The sequence below is a fragment of the Gymnoscopelus braueri genome (genome assembly GCF_963280865.1).
Source record: "Gymnoscopelus braueri genome assembly, chromosome: 2".
Taxonomy (NCBI): Eukaryota; Metazoa; Chordata; class Actinopteri; order Myctophiformes; family Myctophidae; genus Gymnoscopelus; species Gymnoscopelus braueri.
Genome location: NC_137604.1, coordinates 35,683,026 through 35,700,442, shown reverse-complemented (window position 1 = coordinate 35,700,442; position 17,417 = coordinate 35,683,026). Strand labels below are relative to the sequence as shown.

Genomic DNA, 17,417 nt, shown 5'->3' with positions numbered 1-17,417 from the left:
GAGTGAAGTTCATATCCCCAAAGCAGCAGGTCATTAGTCTCTGGAAGGTGGACGGAGCGTTCTGTAGCCCAAAAGGCATTCTGTTGGCCTCAAACAGCCCCATGGGAGTGCTGAATGCTGTCTTGTGTTTGTCGCACTCCGCCACCTCCACCTGCCAGTAACCAGACGTGAGGTCAAGGGTGGAGAAGTACTTTGCTTGCCCCAGGGCCTCCAGGGCCTCCTCTATTCGGGGCAGGGGAAATGCGTCTCTGGTGCTGTAGGAGTTCAGCTTTCTGTAATCCACACAAAGCCTTAGTGACCCATCTTTCTTGGTTACGATCACTACTGGTGAAGCATATGGGCTCTTACTAGGCCTGATGACCCCTGTTGTCTCCATGTCTATCAACAACTTCCTCACATCTTGCCACTGTGAGGGGGGAATCTTGCGGTATGGTAGTCGAAAGGGTGTAGAATCGACAAGGGGAATTTCATGCTTTATTGTTTTTGTGTGGCCATAGTCTGTGGAATGCTGGGAGAACACACTTCCATTTTTCTCCACCAGCTCTTTAAGGAGGGACCGCTGGTGCTCATTCTCTACCGCCGCTTCACTTACGTCCACCCCACCACTTGCCACAACTTGATCCAAACTCAGGCAGGCCTCGTTGCTCTCACAGTTGTGATGTTCACCTGGCTTCTTGTCAGGAAACTCCACAACATTTTCCACCATGAGTGCATTGGCCAGATGTGTGTGTGGCCTTATTGTGATAGCATGTTGGGACAGATTCATCACCCTAACAGGGGTGCAGCCTTTCTTCACATCAACAAGGACTTTGGCAACCAAAAGGTCTTGGGGGAGACGCAGGAAAGGGTGGCCTTCAATGAGGGCTGTGTAAGTCTTTCTTTGTGGGCCAACCTTGATCCTACACTTCAAATCCATCTCCTTCCCTCCAGGGATGCTTATCTTACGGCCAGTGTACACAGCGGGGCCCACCGTGTCATCTGTTCCATTATGTTCTGTGTTCCCAATTTCCAGTAGGGCAGTGTACCACTCTGGATGGCTTTGCTTGACCCGGTGAATGAACTGCTGGCCATAGGTTGCTTGGAGGTGGCTTCTGGAGGCACGAATGACATTGGTACCAACAAGCAGGGGGACAGAGGAACGATACTCTGAATCAGGGACCACAAAAGCTGGCACAGCCTCAAACTCTCTCCCCAGCACTTTCAGGTTAATGTGCAGGACACCATAGTAAGGCACACTCTGTCCGGCTGCCCCCTCTATGGGTATTTTGGAAGGCTGTAGCTTTTGTTTCTGAAGGGTTGGGTGGTTGCGCCAGTAATTGTGAGTAATACTGGTAATCTGTGAGCCAGAGTCTATGAGTGCCTTGCATTTTATCCCATTGACTTCCACCTCCCCCTCGTTCCTGGGACCGACTAATGGGGTGTCCTCTCCTCCATCATCAGTTCCGCTCACCTGTAATGGGGAAACTTGCTGCTTGCCCATGGTTGCCCCGGTAACCATGGGCTTTAGGGGTTTAAATGTTGTGCTGAGGGAGCTGTGTTTCCCTCCGCAGGGGCCATAGGCTGGGGTTGCCGAACCCAGGACAGACTGGGATCTGGGAGTACTGCTCTGCAGACCCGGGCAATATGTCCTTGTTTCCCACACCGGTAGCATGTAAAACTGGAGCCCTGGGCAGTACTCCCTGGTGATGACAGGAATCTTGGTGGGGGGGCAGCGGGAGGGACAGATAGTGGGACAGCGGGTGGAACAGTGGCTGGGGCAGCAATTCTTGATTCAAGGTGAGACAACATGGCCATCTGTTGCTCTTGGCTTAGAGCCAATTTCTTCACAATCTCTCTCAACTCTGACAACTCTGAGGTCTCTTTTGTTATTTCTGTCTTCACATTTGCAGCACGCTCGGGTGTGGCATGTACCTGGGCATATGCTTTCTTTGTCTTGTGCTGTGGCTGGAACTTCTTTGTTTCTTTTGTTAGATTTCTGAGCTCATTTTGTAGCTCTCGGAAGCTCAATAGCCGGGGCTTCATTGGCGAAATCCTTGCATACATCTCCTCATCTTCAAGCCCCCTTAAGAACTGCCGGGTGAGTTTGCTATCACGGTCGGGGAAAGGCCTGCCCCCTCTTTCACTGTTTTCCACAGCTCGCAATGTTGCCTCCAGTGCTATGGCATAAGAGCAACAAGACTCTTCAGACCTCTGGCAACGTTCATAGAAGTCGGCTAGTGGATCAAGGGAGCCTTGTGTGTCACTGTACTCAGCCCTCAATTCCTCAAATGCCTTCTCAGGGGTTTGGTCATGGGGAGGTAGGTTCAACACCAACCTTCTGGCCTCGCCACCCAGGTGTCGCACTACTGTGGAAAAGCGGAGGTGCATGGGAAGCTCTATTGCCTCCAGGAGATACTGCATGTCACGAATCCAGTCCTCTACCAGCATCTTGCAATCCGAATTACCAGTGTAGATTTGGACATTCTTCACCTGATGAGTCTGCAGGAAGCCACCATAGGCAGCAGGTGGAAGGCTTGGGTTGGCTATGGCTCTGTGTGGGGCGTAGGATGGGGGTAAAGGAGTGGGTTGGGGGAGTGCATTGGGATGTCTATTGCTGACTCGGGGGTCGGAAACAGGTGTCCATGTATGTACTGGAGCCGGCACATGGAGGGGAGCTGTATAATCAAAGGTTTGTGTGAGGGTATTGGGATACATTCTAGCTTGAGGATCTGAAGCAGGCATCTGTAAATATACTGGGGCAGGGGTGTGGGGGGCTGCTGTAGGGTTAAACGTTTGGGTGAGTGGACTGGGATACATGCTCACTTGGGGGTCTGAAAACGGCATCTGTAGCTGTATTGGAGCAGGGGTGTGAGGGGAAGCTGTATGGTGAATAGCTTGTGGGAGGGTATTGGGATACATGCTGGCTTGAGGGTGTACAGCAGGTGTCTGTAGATGTAATGGAGCAGGGGCATGGGGGGGAGCTGGGTAGTCAACATTTCCATAATTGGCATTCATAGGGATGGGCACAGTCGTGCTGTGGCCCCATGCCCCAGTGGCAGACGGGGGCTTGGGGGCCATCTCACCATGGGCCAGGCCCTGAGAGTGGTGCTGCAGTAGATGCAACTGGGGGCTTGGTCTATGATCTGAACCATGGAGGGTCTGCTCAGTAGCAGGAGGGTTGTTCATAGTGTTCATTTGGGATATTTGAGAATTTGGCGTGGGGAGCTGGGGAGCAGGAGTGGAATATGCATATCTGGTGTAGGCCTGAGGGAAAGGCTGGGCAGCCTGGGTTGGATAAGGGAAGTTAACTGGAGGGTTCATTGTGGGCTGCTGTACATGTTGCATTTCTGAGATGGGGCGTGGAAGGCCTTGTGGTGACAGTATTGGGGGTGGTGGACTAAGCTGTGAGCGTGGTCCTGAGTACTGAGTGTGTGAGGGCTTTGGACGCACTGACTGCTGCTGCATCCCTGTACTGGCATCAGCCGTTGCTCCTTCGCTCGAAATATGTAATGTTGTATGGGGAGAGTTGTAGTTATGGCTTGTTGCATGCCCAGGGGAGGGCTGTGTCTTGTGGGGAGAGTTATAGTTATGGCTGGTTGGAGGGCCTGGGGTGAGTTGGTGGGCTGGTAGCCGGGCAGTGGTGTCCTCCAGCTTTGAAGGGGAATCATTGTTGTCACTCAACATCTTCAGTTAGTTTAACTGGTATCAGGGGCTTTGGCAGTGAAACAGATGATATGTCTGTGTATGTAGGTGTGTAGAAGGGGTATTTCCAGTGTAGTACAGTGCAATGAAACAAAAAAAACAAAAACAAAAACAAAACAATGTATCAAGTATCAATTCGTACATAAATTTCACATTAACCAAAACTATTTCAATTAGTCAGCTCTGTGTCTAACTCAAGGAATATGAATTAGGTAGACAACAACAATGTTCATAGAATTGTTCCTCATAAGTCTCTCACATAGAATACAGCACGCTTTTTCTTTTTTTTTCTTTTTCAATTCAAATAGCAGTTCAGCTTATAGGACACCATAGAAAGTCCTCAAATGAAAACAACTTTTCATAGCATTGAAAGGATATGTTGAAGAAGTGGATATTCTTCCCATTCAACTCAGCAGATGATAGTAGCTCAGTCCACCACACTGTCCATTCACAGCTGGTAATACAGTTTGGTACAACCGCATAGATGGGGATGCTACTGTCAGTCTCTCTCTTCCTCTTCAGTCTCGTAGTGCCACAATCCGGGTCACGGCACCAAAGATGTAACCCACAGTGTACTGGCCTCTCTACACACCCTTGGACTCTGCGTTGTGTTTTTGATGTTTTAGGAGATGGGGTGTTGTGCGGAGAGAAGGGACACTGGACACACTGGTTCTGGATTGTGGTTGAGACCTTGTGCATTTATTGGCTGACATTCACAGGTTCTGCTGCTGTTTATGGCTGTAGGCTTTCCAATAGAAAACAAACATTCTCTGTAAATCACATGTCCTAATATGCTAAATAACAATGAATAATCAACCACATCAAATATTAGTGGACACAATGACCAGAATAAAATACAAAACATGAATTCCAATGGAATGAGGGCTTTTCTCAATGTTCATTAATCTGGCCAACTTAAATTGCATATTTAAGTACAAAAACGTAAGTGCATATTATTCAGAATGACATCAAAATGTAGTTATGCTTCTTAGCTAACACTGTATGGCAACAAAATCACTGGATGGGCGTTTGTAACTCAAATATCTCAAAGATTGTTCAGACAGTCATAAAACAGTGCTCACCTTTCCAATAGAAAACAAACATTGACAAACATGGCGCCCTCAACTGCATAGTCAACTGAACTACGGTGTCCAGTGAGGGACAAAAAGGTGATCACAGGTGAGGGAGCTTGGCAACAGTGACACCTGCTGACATAAAAAGGCTACTACCTTACATGTATATCACAAATCTTTTCACAATTGTTCTAGATTTTTCAAAAATGGCAGATAAGGTCTCACCCCATCATGATGCAACGCGTAGTGAGCTTGTAGTTCGGGTATTTTCGAAAAGTTTATAAAATAGGGTAGTGGTGGTTAAAGGACCAACACATGATTTTACCTCATGTTGTTTTTCAATCTATCCACATTGACAGTCAAACTCATTGTGTGCTGTTCAACTAATATGAAGATGACTAAGCCGCCATGGGGAATACATTTTTTTCACGTGTGTGTGTGTGTGTGTGTGTGTGTGTGTGTGTGTGTGTGTGTGTGTGTGTGTGTGTGTGTGTGTGTGTGTGTGTGTGTGTGTGTGTGTGTGTGTGTGTGTTGTTTACATGCACACACACATAGGCCTGAAATACAGACATGAACACACAAGGCTGATATGCAATGTGGAGAAAATGGTAGGAGTGATCGGCTGCCACTAGCAGCACCCAGAAGCAGTTAGGATTTTTCTGCCTTGCTCAAGGGCACTTCAGTAGTGCCCAGGAGGTGAACTAGTACTTCTCCAGCTACCAGTCCACTCAGTGGTCCACGCTGAACTTGAACCGGCTACCCTCTGGCTCTCAAGCCAAGTCCCTATACCCTAATACAGCTGCACTGTATTGAACGTATACACTGTTAAAGACATGGGGAGCCAAAGATTGCCCGAAGGTTACTGACAGAAGAGATTGCTGATTTTATTGTTGGAGCACCTGGGAAAACTGGGCAAACGAGTATAAGAGAATGAAATGCTTGCTGTCTATCATCCGTCCAAAAAAACCCTGCCAATGTACCTCCGAGGAAGACAGTGAACCTGTCATGTCAGTCTGATTAAATAAGTTGTCAAAGTTCTGTTCAAGGTGTAACACTTCATTTGTGCGTGCGTGCGTGCGTGCGTGCGTGCGTGCGTGCGTGCGTGCGTGCGTGCGTGCGTGCGTGCGTGCGTGCGTGCGTGCGTGCGTGCGTGCGTGCGTGCGTGCGTGCGTGTGACATGTGACGTGTGTGTGTATGTGTATGTGTATGCGTATGTGTGTGTGTGTGTGTGTGTGTGTGTGTGTGGGTGTGTGTGTGTGTGTGTGTGTGAGAGAGAGAGAGAGAGAGAGAGAGAGAGAGAGAGAGAGAGGAAGTGTCAGCTGAAGGAAGGACGATAAGGGAGTGTCTTGCGAACACATATACGCAGGGTGCACTCTTTCTCTTCCCCTGTCATCTGCATTTCCTCCTTGCCTAGGCTTGTAGAGCAACAGTGTACACTTGACAGCAGCCAGACAAATGAGAGAAGAGGAGAGAGAGGAGAGCAATCAGCAAACTGGTGGAGAAGACATCCTCCAGGGAGGCTCTTGGAAACCTTCATCTGAGGCTGGAGAATGTTGCCTTACTACTCTCCACTTTTCAAATGGTGTGCTTGAATATTCTGACACTTAAGTATCCCAGAGGAACACCAGAAGACGGTGAAATTATCTTCCCTGGACCACCAGAAGACCGACTAGAATCTGTGAAGAATCCGCAGGCTGACAACAGAATCGAAGGAAATCTTCTTGCCCCATCAATTCAGAGAGGTGAACTACCTTGACCAAAAAAGTAATTTCATCACATGATTTCTTATGGGACTCCAGTGACAGGGTGGTGAATTATTTCCAGAACTTGGTAGGTCGCATCACTCCAAACCAGGCAAAATACTCTGTCACTCTGCACAGTAAAATCCTCAGGGTTAATTAATGTTTATAGTCTCAGAGTTAAATGAACACTGAAGATTGTGTTGTGTGCAGGGATGGATTTCCTTTGGCCATGCATTTTTAATCACTGGTGGGGATGCTCCCTGCTTCTGGTCAGACTCAATTAAATACACATTTCCTTTGGTGAAATGTAGACTGTCTGATATGTTTGTTATTTATGTTTGATAATATCACAATGTAAAATGTAATGTAAGTAAGTAAGTAGCCTTCATGTGGCACCTTCATGTGATATCCCCAATCCAACCCTTGATGCTGAGTGCCAAGCAGATAGGGTCCCTTTTCTATAGTCCGGCCGGGGAATTGAACCTATGACCTCTCATTCTCAATGGCGGACACTCTAACCACAAGGCCACTGAGCAAATGTATGTGCTCTGCACATTAACCCTGACCTCCCTATTTTGGGTTTTTTTGTTTCTCTTTTAAATAAAACATTGCAAAAATAGCAGATCTACAAGCTCACAACGTGTCACACTTGTCAATACAAAGACATTAAGAAAATGTTTCCCCTCTGTCTGTTTCTTTTTTACAAATCAAACCCAGTCTCTGTGCCTGTGTCCTGTATTATGATCCTGTGTGTCCATCCATACCGTAGGGCCATCTGAACCAACTTCACTGCATCCACATCGGAGCGTCTTTTGCTGGGATGGCTGAGGCAGTCACAGGGGGCTGCCCCCAAGTGTTTGTGGTGGACAGCCAGGCCAGCTCTATGCCCAGTGGAAAGCACCTGAAGTGGGGAGGGATCGGACGGAGGCTCCAGACCATACTGGTGGGATTGGCGCTGTTTGGAGTCATTGTTGAAGCATGCTTCATCTTTTACCTGTATAACAAGACGCTGGTGAGTGTGCCGTGTTAATGTATTTGTTCATGTGTGTATCGTGGGCAGAGAGGTCATGTGGATAATGTCTGTCCATATTGTGGTTGGAATTTCCTTTTCTTGAGAATCTCCCTCACATTTTGTGCGTCAGAGTCAGACACAGTCACATGCGTGTAGTTGTAGTTGGTCAATTGTTCTCAGCGTCACCCACATATGTGACTTCCCTCAGTGGACACTTTCTATGATACTACTTCCCGTCTTCTCTGGCTTCTCACATAGACACCTAACCAAGCTTCACCTGCAAGATCTCATTTTGGGGGAATGGTATAATTGGATACATGATCCAGATTTGTGTTTTTAATGCAGATTTTAGATGGATATTCTTTATTAGTCTTTGCAGATTATTGTTTTTGCTCCAGGCAAACCAGGCATTTGTCTGTGGCCAATTTGTGGAGAGTATACCAAAGATAAGCCTTGCCCACATCTATCTGTCATCTTCACATGATGACAGATAGATTTTATGTTATGAAGAAGAGTGCATTGTTTATCTTTCATTGTGATTTAGACAGATTAGACAAATAAACACAGATTTTATCTTTTCAGCTCAGGCACCTTGAAGCTCCCTTGCCGTGTTATTGCATGTATTCTGTATTGTGTGTAGAAGTTCATGCATACTTTTATCTGCAAGTGATCTGCAGATCACTTCCTCTTCTTACAAGCAGTGAAAACCTCAGACACATCTTGCTCAAGAACAAATTCAAATCTTATAAATCAGTGATATTTGTGTGTTTCTCTATTTCTGTCATTCTCTCTCTTCTCTGCCTGTCTATAAATGTTTTAGAATCTGCCCAGCATCACAATATCTCACCAGCCAGTAAGTATGCATGCGTGTGTGTGTGTGTGTGTGTGTGTGTGTGTGTGTGTGTGTGTGTGTGTGTGTGTGTGTGTGTGTGTGTGTGTGTGTGTGTGTGTGTGTGTGTGTGTGTGTGTGTGTGTGTGTGTGTGTGTACATATGTAATGATTATTGGTGTTCTGAAGCTCTTTTCTGTTCTAGAGCGGAAACATCATGGGTCAGGTTGGAGCTGAAGGTACTCTATCAGTCCCTAATATCATCAATTTGAACTACAGCATCATCATACAGTTGTTGCATAATCTGCTCCAAAAAGAAAAAACAGAACTATGTCATTACACAAAGAGCAGTGATTGGAAGAGTGTGGTCTATTCTGCAATTCAAGCACAAAATAAATCACACAGCCACAAATGCTTTTTGAATTATTCATTATTATTAAAATAATAATAATAATAATAATAATAATAATAATACCTGGAATTTATATAGCGTTGTCAAAGGCGCTTTACATACAGTATGTATGTGGGGACTAGTGGAAGAGAAAAAAAAGACAACTTTATTAGGGGGAAAAAGGGCTCCACAAACATCTTTACTTTAATAGAGAGATGTTTCAATCTAAGGATCTGGGCCTCTCAGCTTCTCAGCCCTCAGCTTCAGATAATCTACTGTATCTGTTTTAAACACACAACATAGAATAATGACACACAGTACAGGTCCATTTTGACACTCTCATCAGAGTTAAATTGTTACTGTATGGAGATAATACACCCTGTACAACCCTGAGAGAGAGAGAGAGAGAGAGAGAGAGAGAGAGAGAGAGAGAGAGAGAGAGAGAGAGAGAAAGAGAGCGATAGAGAGAGCGATAGAGATATTTGAATTACATGCCACACTGCAAATCAATCATCATTTACTGACGGGATGACTTGAATAATTGATTAATTGATTGAATGACTGATTGGTTGGTTGGTTTGTTGACTGATTGACTGTATGCCACTCCACCAGTGCCAACAAGAACACGTACAGAGATCCAATGGAAGCCCTCAGCACACCTGATATGTTAGTGCCCTAACACACACACACACACACACACACACACACACACACACACACACACACACACACACACACACACACACACACACACACACACCACACACACACCCCACACACACACACACACACACACACACACACACACACACACACACACACACACACACACACACACACACACACACACACACACACACACACACACACACACACACACACACACACACACACACACACACACACAAACCCTGTGTGTGTTCTTGTTTCTCACTCACTTATGTACAGTAACTAACTTTTTCCTTTTTTCCTTTTTTTTCTGTTAAACAACTCTCTTTTCTCCTCTGGCTCTCTTGTCTTGACCCTACAGGCTCGGAACATCCTGTGGATAAGAATGGTGTCGTGCAATGGATACACAACATGAGCGATGCTTTCCAGCATCGCATGACCTACAACGACAGCCGCTTGTCGATTGTAGTAGAAGGCTACTACTACCTTTACTCCAAGTTGCAGTTAAACTCTGAAGAGAACTGCTCTACTCTCAAACACAGGGTCATGAGAGATACCAAGGCCTATGGCGAGCCCTTAGAGCTTATGAAAGCTCTTAGGTGAGTCATGCTTAGTCTTTCACCGTAGCTGCACTGTTGCTACAGTATCTGCCCAGTTTCCTGCCCATTGTATCTGGGCTTTTTTTCTGGGTCTGGGTTTTTCTGGGTACTTTCTCAATATTCATACAGTATGTCTGTTTCTACCAATCTATCTGTTTTATAAATAGTAATATTAAAAGAAAATCTATGCTTGCTAGGGTGTAAATGGAACAGAGAGAGGTTGGCTTTCTTTTGACAGCAAAATCTTAAGTCATATTCATGCTTTATCAGCAAAATGTCGTTCGAAAATGAAAATGAAAATAAAAAATATGTTAGCCTTTATTGAGCGACACATTGCAACACTTTTTTTCACTGAGGCATAATTCAGGCGCCACTTTAACCCTGGTGTCCCTATCATTATATCGCGATGCATTGTAAGCTTGTAGATCTGCTAGGTTTTGGCAAAGACATTTGGTGTAGATGGAAAAAAAAGTGGTCCAAGTACATAGCCAACTCAGGCAGATCCTGCAGTTTACTAAGTCTAGAGGGTTTAAGTGGCTTAACGTTTGACAATGTCTAACAGGTACCCCTGTGGGAGTGGGAGCTACAGAGCGGTGAAGAATCAGAGAGCTCCAGGTGGCGATAGCTTCCTGGGTGGAGTTTTCCACCTGGACTCTGGAGATGCCATCTACGTAAAACTGGAGGGCGGTGAAATGAGGCATCTGGGTCTGGGAACTACAGACACCTTCATGGGGGCCTTTATGATCTAGTTTGTAGGCTACGCTGTTTCCCAAACAGTGCAGGGTTCGGGAAAATATCCCACTTTTTTATTTTGTTTCCTATAATTTGTATAATTTTTATTTGAAAAGATTTTCAAAAAAAGTTCATAAAGCTAAATTTCATTTTGCCATTTTCACTGTTTTGGAAATAGGGCTTAAGTTATTAATTCATTATATATTTTTTGTAAGTTTGGGTCAATCTCAACTTTTGGGTCTCGAACTGAAAAGTTTGAGAACTCATGATCTAGTAGCTGTAGGGGAGCAGTGCACATTTGTGCCCCCTCTGAGTTTGTGTGACTGTCTACACCGCAGTGCTGAATAATAATATACTGTATCTTTTTAGACTTCTTTCAGCTTCAGCTATATTAGCCTTGTATTTGAAATCGTTTATGAAATGCAACAAATGGTTGTTTTTCGGTATAGAAAAGTATCTGACATTCAGGCTATTTCATCCTTCTTGTTTATTTGTTGCAAATGTTATAATGTAAATAAAATATGAAGAATTTTATGAATGGTGTGGCATGGAATTCCTTGATCATATGAATACAGTGGCAGAAAATATTATTCCAAATATAGACATCCACATATTAAGAAATTGTATTAATTGCATGTTATTAATGGATAACTTTTTGGGATGCTTCCACATCCTGAGGGGTAGAGTGACATCTCCATGTGCTCAGCAACAAAAAAAGGATTATCTCTATAATACCTCTTATTGTCCAAGTATTGGTTAATTGTCCAATTATTGGTCAATTGTTTTGTTTATTTTATTGTGCTTTACCTTTTAATCGTCATTTAAATGTATGGCTCCTTCTCATTTAATTCTTGAACAGTGGAAAGACATTACACCGATCAAAATGCTTATGATTATTACTACACTATTCGATCCCTGGCTCCCCCTGGGTTAGTGTCAAAGTGTAGGTCTACTTGAAATAAACACTGAATTGCGCCTGATGAGCAGGTTGGTGCCTTGTATGGTTTCCTCCGCCGTTCGTGTGTGAACGATAATGCACATTGTTACAGCACATGCACATTGACCTAACCATGCACTGTGTAGAGGATGCAACCAGCTGTACTGAAGTTGTCACAACACAAACAACCTGGGGAGATGCAGTGTGTGAGTGTGTGTGTGTGTGTGTGTGTGTGTGTGTGTGTGTGTGTGTGTGTGTGTGTGTGTGTGTGTGTGTGTGTGTGTGTGTGTGTGTGTGTGTGTGTGTGTGTGGGTGGGTGGGGGGGGGGGGTGCATGGTTGCGTGTTTGTGAGCAGGAGGATGTGGTTGGTTGTGCCGGGGAGAGGATGAAACTTGTTCATGGTGTGTGTGTGTGTGTGTGTGTGTTGGGGGGAGGGGCAGTGGTTATGGTCTAGAATAGCTGACTCAGCCATACATACACATACAGTTTCAGAGGAACTTTCCCCTGGCTGTGTGATGCCGTCAAATGGAGAGACAAACCCTAAAAAAGAAACAATGGACAAATGCTATACAGGTTTGAAATAGAGATATGAAAGAAAAGGACACAGAAACATAATCCAAGCAGGTGAATAGACAGGTAACACTGTCTGGCAGACAATAAACTTGCCCTCAGATGCATAGGGCCAAAAGACAGGATGTGATTGGTTTCTGATCTTGAATGCTGGAGACAAAGTGCGTCATTTGGAGATATGATACTAACTCGATCTTATAATTTGTGTGTCTGTGTATTTGTGTGTCCTATGCACGATTATCTTCCAACTTGTGAGTGTGTTACGACCCCTTTCTGTGGTCTAGGGGAAAACAGGGGAGTAACACATGATAACTTAAAAGTGCACAAACAACTAAAATGTATACATGTATTGACAAATGTTAAGGTTACAGACACCGAACAGAAAACTATATGGAAGCTTCCCAAATCTGTACCTGAAGCACACAGCATAAGATTATTTAAGCACTAAGCATTACATTTTAATTAAAATATGGCATACAGCCTACAGGTATGGCAAAGGGCAGAGGATTCAGTGTGAGTGAAGAAGGGCAAAAGTACTAAAATAGGGTTTCTCCCAGGCTTTTATGTTGGCCGTTGGCTAATTGGCAAGGACGACCAGGTGCTGTCACTCCACCTCCAATCACCATTGAAGGAAATTAGAGAAAACTCCAGGATATGAATAAATTAAGAATTCTAAATTGTGTACATATGGTCTGTGTGTGTGTGTGTGTGTGTGTGTGTGCGCGTGTGTGTGTGTGTGTGTGTGTGTATGTGTATGTGTATGTGTATGTGTATGTGTGTGTGCGTGTGCGTGTGTGCGTGCGTGCGTGCGTGCGTGCGTGCGTGTGTGTGTGTGTGTAATGTACGTACATACATAATGAAATGCGTTATTAAACTGTGAACAGTAACGTGAATTTGTATCAGACATTTTAGGCCAGCGTTTGTGTGATGTAGGAAGTGTATTAATGTGTTTGTTTATTGGCCTACATACAGATCTTCCAAGCCACTCAGTGTGGTTACAGCACATAAAACAGGATGTGATGTGATATGAAATCAGTTCTCGAAAGGAACAAGCTTAGGAACTTTCCCATACCATGTCAACTTTCTTATTCCATTTACAAATGTCTCATACTTTACACACAATGTGAGTTGGCTGTGAAACCATATGTTTAATAATCCAATGACCACATTAAATATGGATTGCTTACAATCACCAATGAATATCCAGTTTATCCATAGGACTTACAATCTCACAACAGTCAAAAAGAAAAAGAAAAAAGACCTCTTGCTCTCACTTGGTGAGTACACATACAAAACAAAATAATTAAATTATGCCAGTCATGTTTGATACAACTTCATTCTCCTGAATCGTGTTAAAATAAATACTGCACTAGAAGTGGAAAAGAAGCACAATAATTCAACAATCTTCAGAATAATCGATAATCCTCCAATTCAGTACAATTTATTTACATTCTGGAGCTTAGTGTTGTTGCCAAGCAACCCCAAAATAATATTATGCTATACTCCATTTATAAAATGAAGGCAGCAACATAACACCCTGTTGGACCCAATATAGGTCAAATCACATTATTGCACACCAACACCAAAGTAGTGGTATCTACATAAATATAAAAAATAACTACAAAATAGCTCAATGTCTATAAATACTACATTGCAAATACAATACTGAATTTTATTAAATAAATATAAATAAATACAAATAGAACATTTAAGAAATAATATAGTCAATGCATACAGACACAGGTCCAACAGCATTATAAAATCTAAAAGACTGAATCCATGTTGGAAACCAATGTCAATTATTTTAAGGCAATGTAAAACTGACCCCAAGTCTGAGAATAAGCACACAATTGCAAGTCTTCTGTATAGACTCTTGCTCAAGTCCTATTGTGGAGTCACCAACCTTTCTCCTTGCACGGTCAATAGGTTCACAGCTCATGAAACATCCTAAAAGGTTTTAAAGTTGTCTCTCTTGCAATGCCCCCTTACTCTGCTGAACCAAAATGGACTTGGTGAGGCTGTTCTCATATAGTTAGTGATAAATAAGCACAGATTAAGCCACTAGGAACATCCCAAGTCCTGAGCTATTTTCAACAAGTTTCCAGTTTTTCAGTCCGTTTTTTGACACAGTCATCTGAGCCGTCAGCCGTGTCTCCCCATCTAGCCGTGCCACCGTCCAGCATTTCTTGCTCACTGGGGTTGACACTGCACCCCCAGGAAGCTCCACAGTGCAGCTGAGCTGATCTTCTTTATGATCTTTCACTCTTACAGTGAGGAGACCTGCACTGCAATTTACAGAAGTGCAAGTGAGGTTGAGGTCAAGGTACATAAAGTACCTGCCCTCCTGCTTGGTCTTCAGTTCATGCGTGGTGCTATCGAAGGAGAACTTCTTTCCCACAGAATTTCCTGTGAGGTGGTCGACTGGGGCCCACTTCATTGTGCTATCTTTCAATTCGCCTGCAGGAGGAGACATGCACACAGATTAGATGTGAGGAAAATAGCTGCAGAATGGAAAAAAATATAACTCCTTTCAATTTGATATGATCTGAATGGATCATATCTGGAATGTAATCTGAAATGAGCTCAAGGACATAACTATAGTAGAACATGTATTCAAGCAAAGTGTGCTATCACTGGTACTAAAGTCCTGAAATCAAATGGAAATGAGATTTCCGGAGGGAGGGTTTACCAGGCTACTAAAGTCAGGCTTATATATAAGGTATTTTAGTTCTGAAATTTACACAAGATTACAGGTAAGATTGTTTGAAAAATTAATATAATATGCAAAGTAGGATATTTATAAAATAAAATCAATACAGTCTCATATTCCATTACAATGTGTTTTGTTTTTAAGGAACAGCAATTAAGGTATTAAGTAGGGTAATCTAAGACTTACATGGTGTGGCCTCCAGGTATGCAAAGTTCTGCATCTGATGAGAAAACATAAAAATAAAAAGTGGGTTAGAATTTAAACATGCAAAGCTAAAACGTAAAGCGTTTTACACACCTTTCTTTGTATGCATCATATGCAGTGGTGGAAAATGTAGCCTACTCACATTTCTTACTTAAGTAAAAGTACTGCAATGTAGTATTTGTATTACAAGTAAAAGTCCGGAATAAAAAAATTACTTGAGTAAAAGCATAAAAATATTGGCATAAAATGTACTGAAAGTACCAAAAGTAGAAAGTACTCATTATGCAGAATGTCCCACAGCCGAAATGTATATAGTAGGGCTGAAGGGCTGAAGTGGTTAATGTTATGTTTTGTAATAATAATCAGAATCTACAAAGTAACTAAAGTTTTCAAATAATTGCAGTGGAGTAAAAATACAATATTTGCCTCTGAGATGTAGTGGAGTAGAAGTAAAAAGAAAAAGTTTTTAAAAAATTGAAAGTAAAATAAATACCTCAAAATTGCACTTATAAGTAAAGTAGTTGAGTAAATGTACTTAGTTACTTTCCACCACTGGTCATATGCGTCTATTCGTCTAATAATCACCTTATACACTGGATCGTCGCCAACGTCTGTGCCCTGGAAGGACGGTCTCACATGCTGGACCTCTGATCGCAGCTCCATCGCCACCATGACTCCTCCAGCGGTGACAGCTGTCAACACGACGAAGAGGAAAACCACCGACATCACGACGAAGGTGTCCAGGCACCTGCGAGGTCGTGCACTGGTTTGTAGTGATTCCACGTCCATTCTGGTCTTGGTGTTGTTGGGCTCCAATAAATGGGAGGAAGAGAGGCTCTCCATTAAGTCCTATATACGACCAGATGTTGTTTTATGTCTTGACAATTTGAATTTAAGTCCACTCAATATGGAGATGCGTTTGGGGCGATTCACTTGCAGAAGCCACGGTCCTTGTAGCCTTGATGTTTTGAAACGTACTCCGGTTATCAACTGAAATGCCATGATATGCGCCATCCTGTCTTATGTAAGGGTCAATTTCTGATAGAGGAAAATCCAGGAAGTCATGGGTTTCCCTCACTCCTCCTCCACTCTCTCTCATGACATGACCCGCGTCACTAGTCTCACACCTAAACATTTCGTTTGGCTACAACAAGCTTTCCGTTTCGCTTGATGCTGCAGCAGCGGCGGAAAGCGAGAGGGAGGAGGAGGGGAATTATGCTCCAAACTTCAATGTCTCCAAGTAATAATGGCCTCTCCTTTCCTTTCAATCAATTTCAACCCAGGTTGCAATTCCACCTTCATGCTTGGGACAAAGACCATTTTATTAAAATTGATTTTTAAAAAAATGCACGTTATATTATAATGCATATTATTGCATTTAATTTTAATATGAAAAAGTAATGTAAAAAAAAATGTCTGGGTGTTTTTTTTATATTTCAAACCTTGACGAATGTATTATCAATGTGATACCAATAAATGACAGATGGGCCAATGGGGCCAGTGCCCATGGGGCCCTTCATGACTACCAGTGGCCATTGGCAGCCCTGGGCCACGAGGCTCAACGACAAAATAAAATGTATAGGTTAACTCTAAAATATGTGGGGCCCTCAGCCTATACAGTACAAGGCCCCACCTATACTGTATATGGCCATATCAGGGCCCCTGGCCCTCACCCTTTTAGACTGTAAAAGCTGTATGATAACACATTGGGGTGCCCGCTGGCCTAGCGGTCCAGGCGCATACCACATAAACTAAAGGCTCCAATGCAGCCTGACAGAGTGTCACAGGATTGAATCCCGATCCCGGCGACCTTTGCTGCATGTCACTCGATTCCCGTTTCTCTCTCTCCCCGTTTCGTGTCTATCTCCACTGTCTATGTCCTATCAATAAGAAAAGCCCCCAAAAATATAATAGAGCAGGTGCTTTCTTGACCCACAAATGCCTTATGACCTGTGTGTTTGCGTGTCCATCCAACTGCCCGTTCTGGGTAGCAAGGCAGGGCCCTGAAAGATAATTGTCCTAAGGGCCCCTGCGAGTCTTAATCAGTCCATGCACATTGGTCCTGTTGTCGATACAATCCGAAACATGTTAGATGTGCACTACAGTATGTGTCTATCAAAAATCTGATTTGATTGATTTTATTTGAATAAAATAAAAATGCACTGAGAATGCAGTGATCAGATGCAGGTGCGCCACGAACAAACTAAAAAAAAATTTCTTTCTCCTCATAAACTACTAATAATAATGATAATAATACATGACATTTATA

General features: G+C 43.4%; 2 protein-coding genes across 4 annotated transcripts; one reads left to right on the top strand and one right to left on the bottom strand.

Annotated features, from left to right (window-relative positions):
- Window positions 1–6,153: 6,153 nt before the first annotated feature.
- LOC308078943 (tumor necrosis factor ligand superfamily member 14-like) lies at window positions 6,154–11,261 on the top strand. Of its 3 annotated transcripts, none has more exons than XM_080420282.1 (7): window positions 6,154–6,496; window positions 7,266–7,508; window positions 8,329–8,361; window positions 8,542–8,575; window positions 9,340–9,393; window positions 9,758–9,995; window positions 10,558–11,261. In XM_080420282.1, the coding sequence occupies exons 2-7, from the start codon at window positions 7,317–7,319 to the stop codon at window positions 10,742–10,744; spliced, it is 738 nt and encodes a 245-aa protein (XP_080276408.1). In that variant the 5' UTR covers window positions 6,154–6,496; window positions 7,266–7,316; the 3' UTR covers window positions 10,745–11,261. The 3 variants fall into 3 exon arrangements, with proteins under 3 accessions (XP_080276408.1, XP_080276410.1, XP_080276409.1); XM_080420284.1 differs by having other exon boundaries at window positions 6,154–6,518; XM_080420283.1 differs by having other exon boundaries at window positions 6,154–6,584.
- Window positions 11,262–13,413: 2,152 nt separating this feature from the next.
- LOC308104903 (uncharacterized protein) lies at window positions 13,414–16,210 on the bottom strand. The gene is made up of 3 exons (XM_080455540.1): window positions 15,734–16,210; window positions 15,131–15,164; window positions 13,414–14,691 (listed from the first exon to the last, which is right to left on the bottom strand). Exons 1-3 carry the CDS (start codon window positions 15,989–15,991, stop codon window positions 14,288–14,290), a joined length of 696 nt encoding a protein of 231 aa, XP_080311666.1. The 5' UTR covers window positions 15,992–16,210; the 3' UTR covers window positions 13,414–14,287.
- Window positions 16,211–17,417: the final 1,207 nt, after the last annotated feature.

Excerpts from the sequence above, each read along its gene's own strand:
- LOC308104903 (XM_080455540.1), bottom strand. The coding sequence starts at position 15,991 with ATGGAGAGCCTCTCTTCCTCCCATTTATTGGAGCCCAACAACACCAAG. Across the intron at positions 15,165-15,733 it reads GCGACGATCCAGTGTATAAG|ATGCAGAACTTTGCATACCT; the intron begins GTGATTATTAGA and ends TTTTCTCATCAG. Across the intron at positions 14,692-15,130 it reads ATACCTGGAGGCCACACCAT|GCGAATTGAAAGATAGCACA; the intron begins GTAAGTCTTAGA and ends CTCCTCCTGCAG.
- LOC308078943 (XM_080420282.1), top strand. The coding sequence starts at position 7,317 with ATGGCTGAGGCAGTCACAGGGGGCTGCCCCCAAGTGTTTGTGGTGGAC. Across the intron at positions 7,509-8,328 it reads ACCTGTATAACAAGACGCTG|AATCTGCCCAGCATCACAAT; the intron begins GTGAGTGTGCCG and ends TAAATGTTTTAG. Across the intron at positions 9,996-10,557 it reads GAGCTTATGAAAGCTCTTAG|GTACCCCTGTGGGAGTGGGA; the intron begins GTGAGTCATGCT and ends AATGTCTAACAG.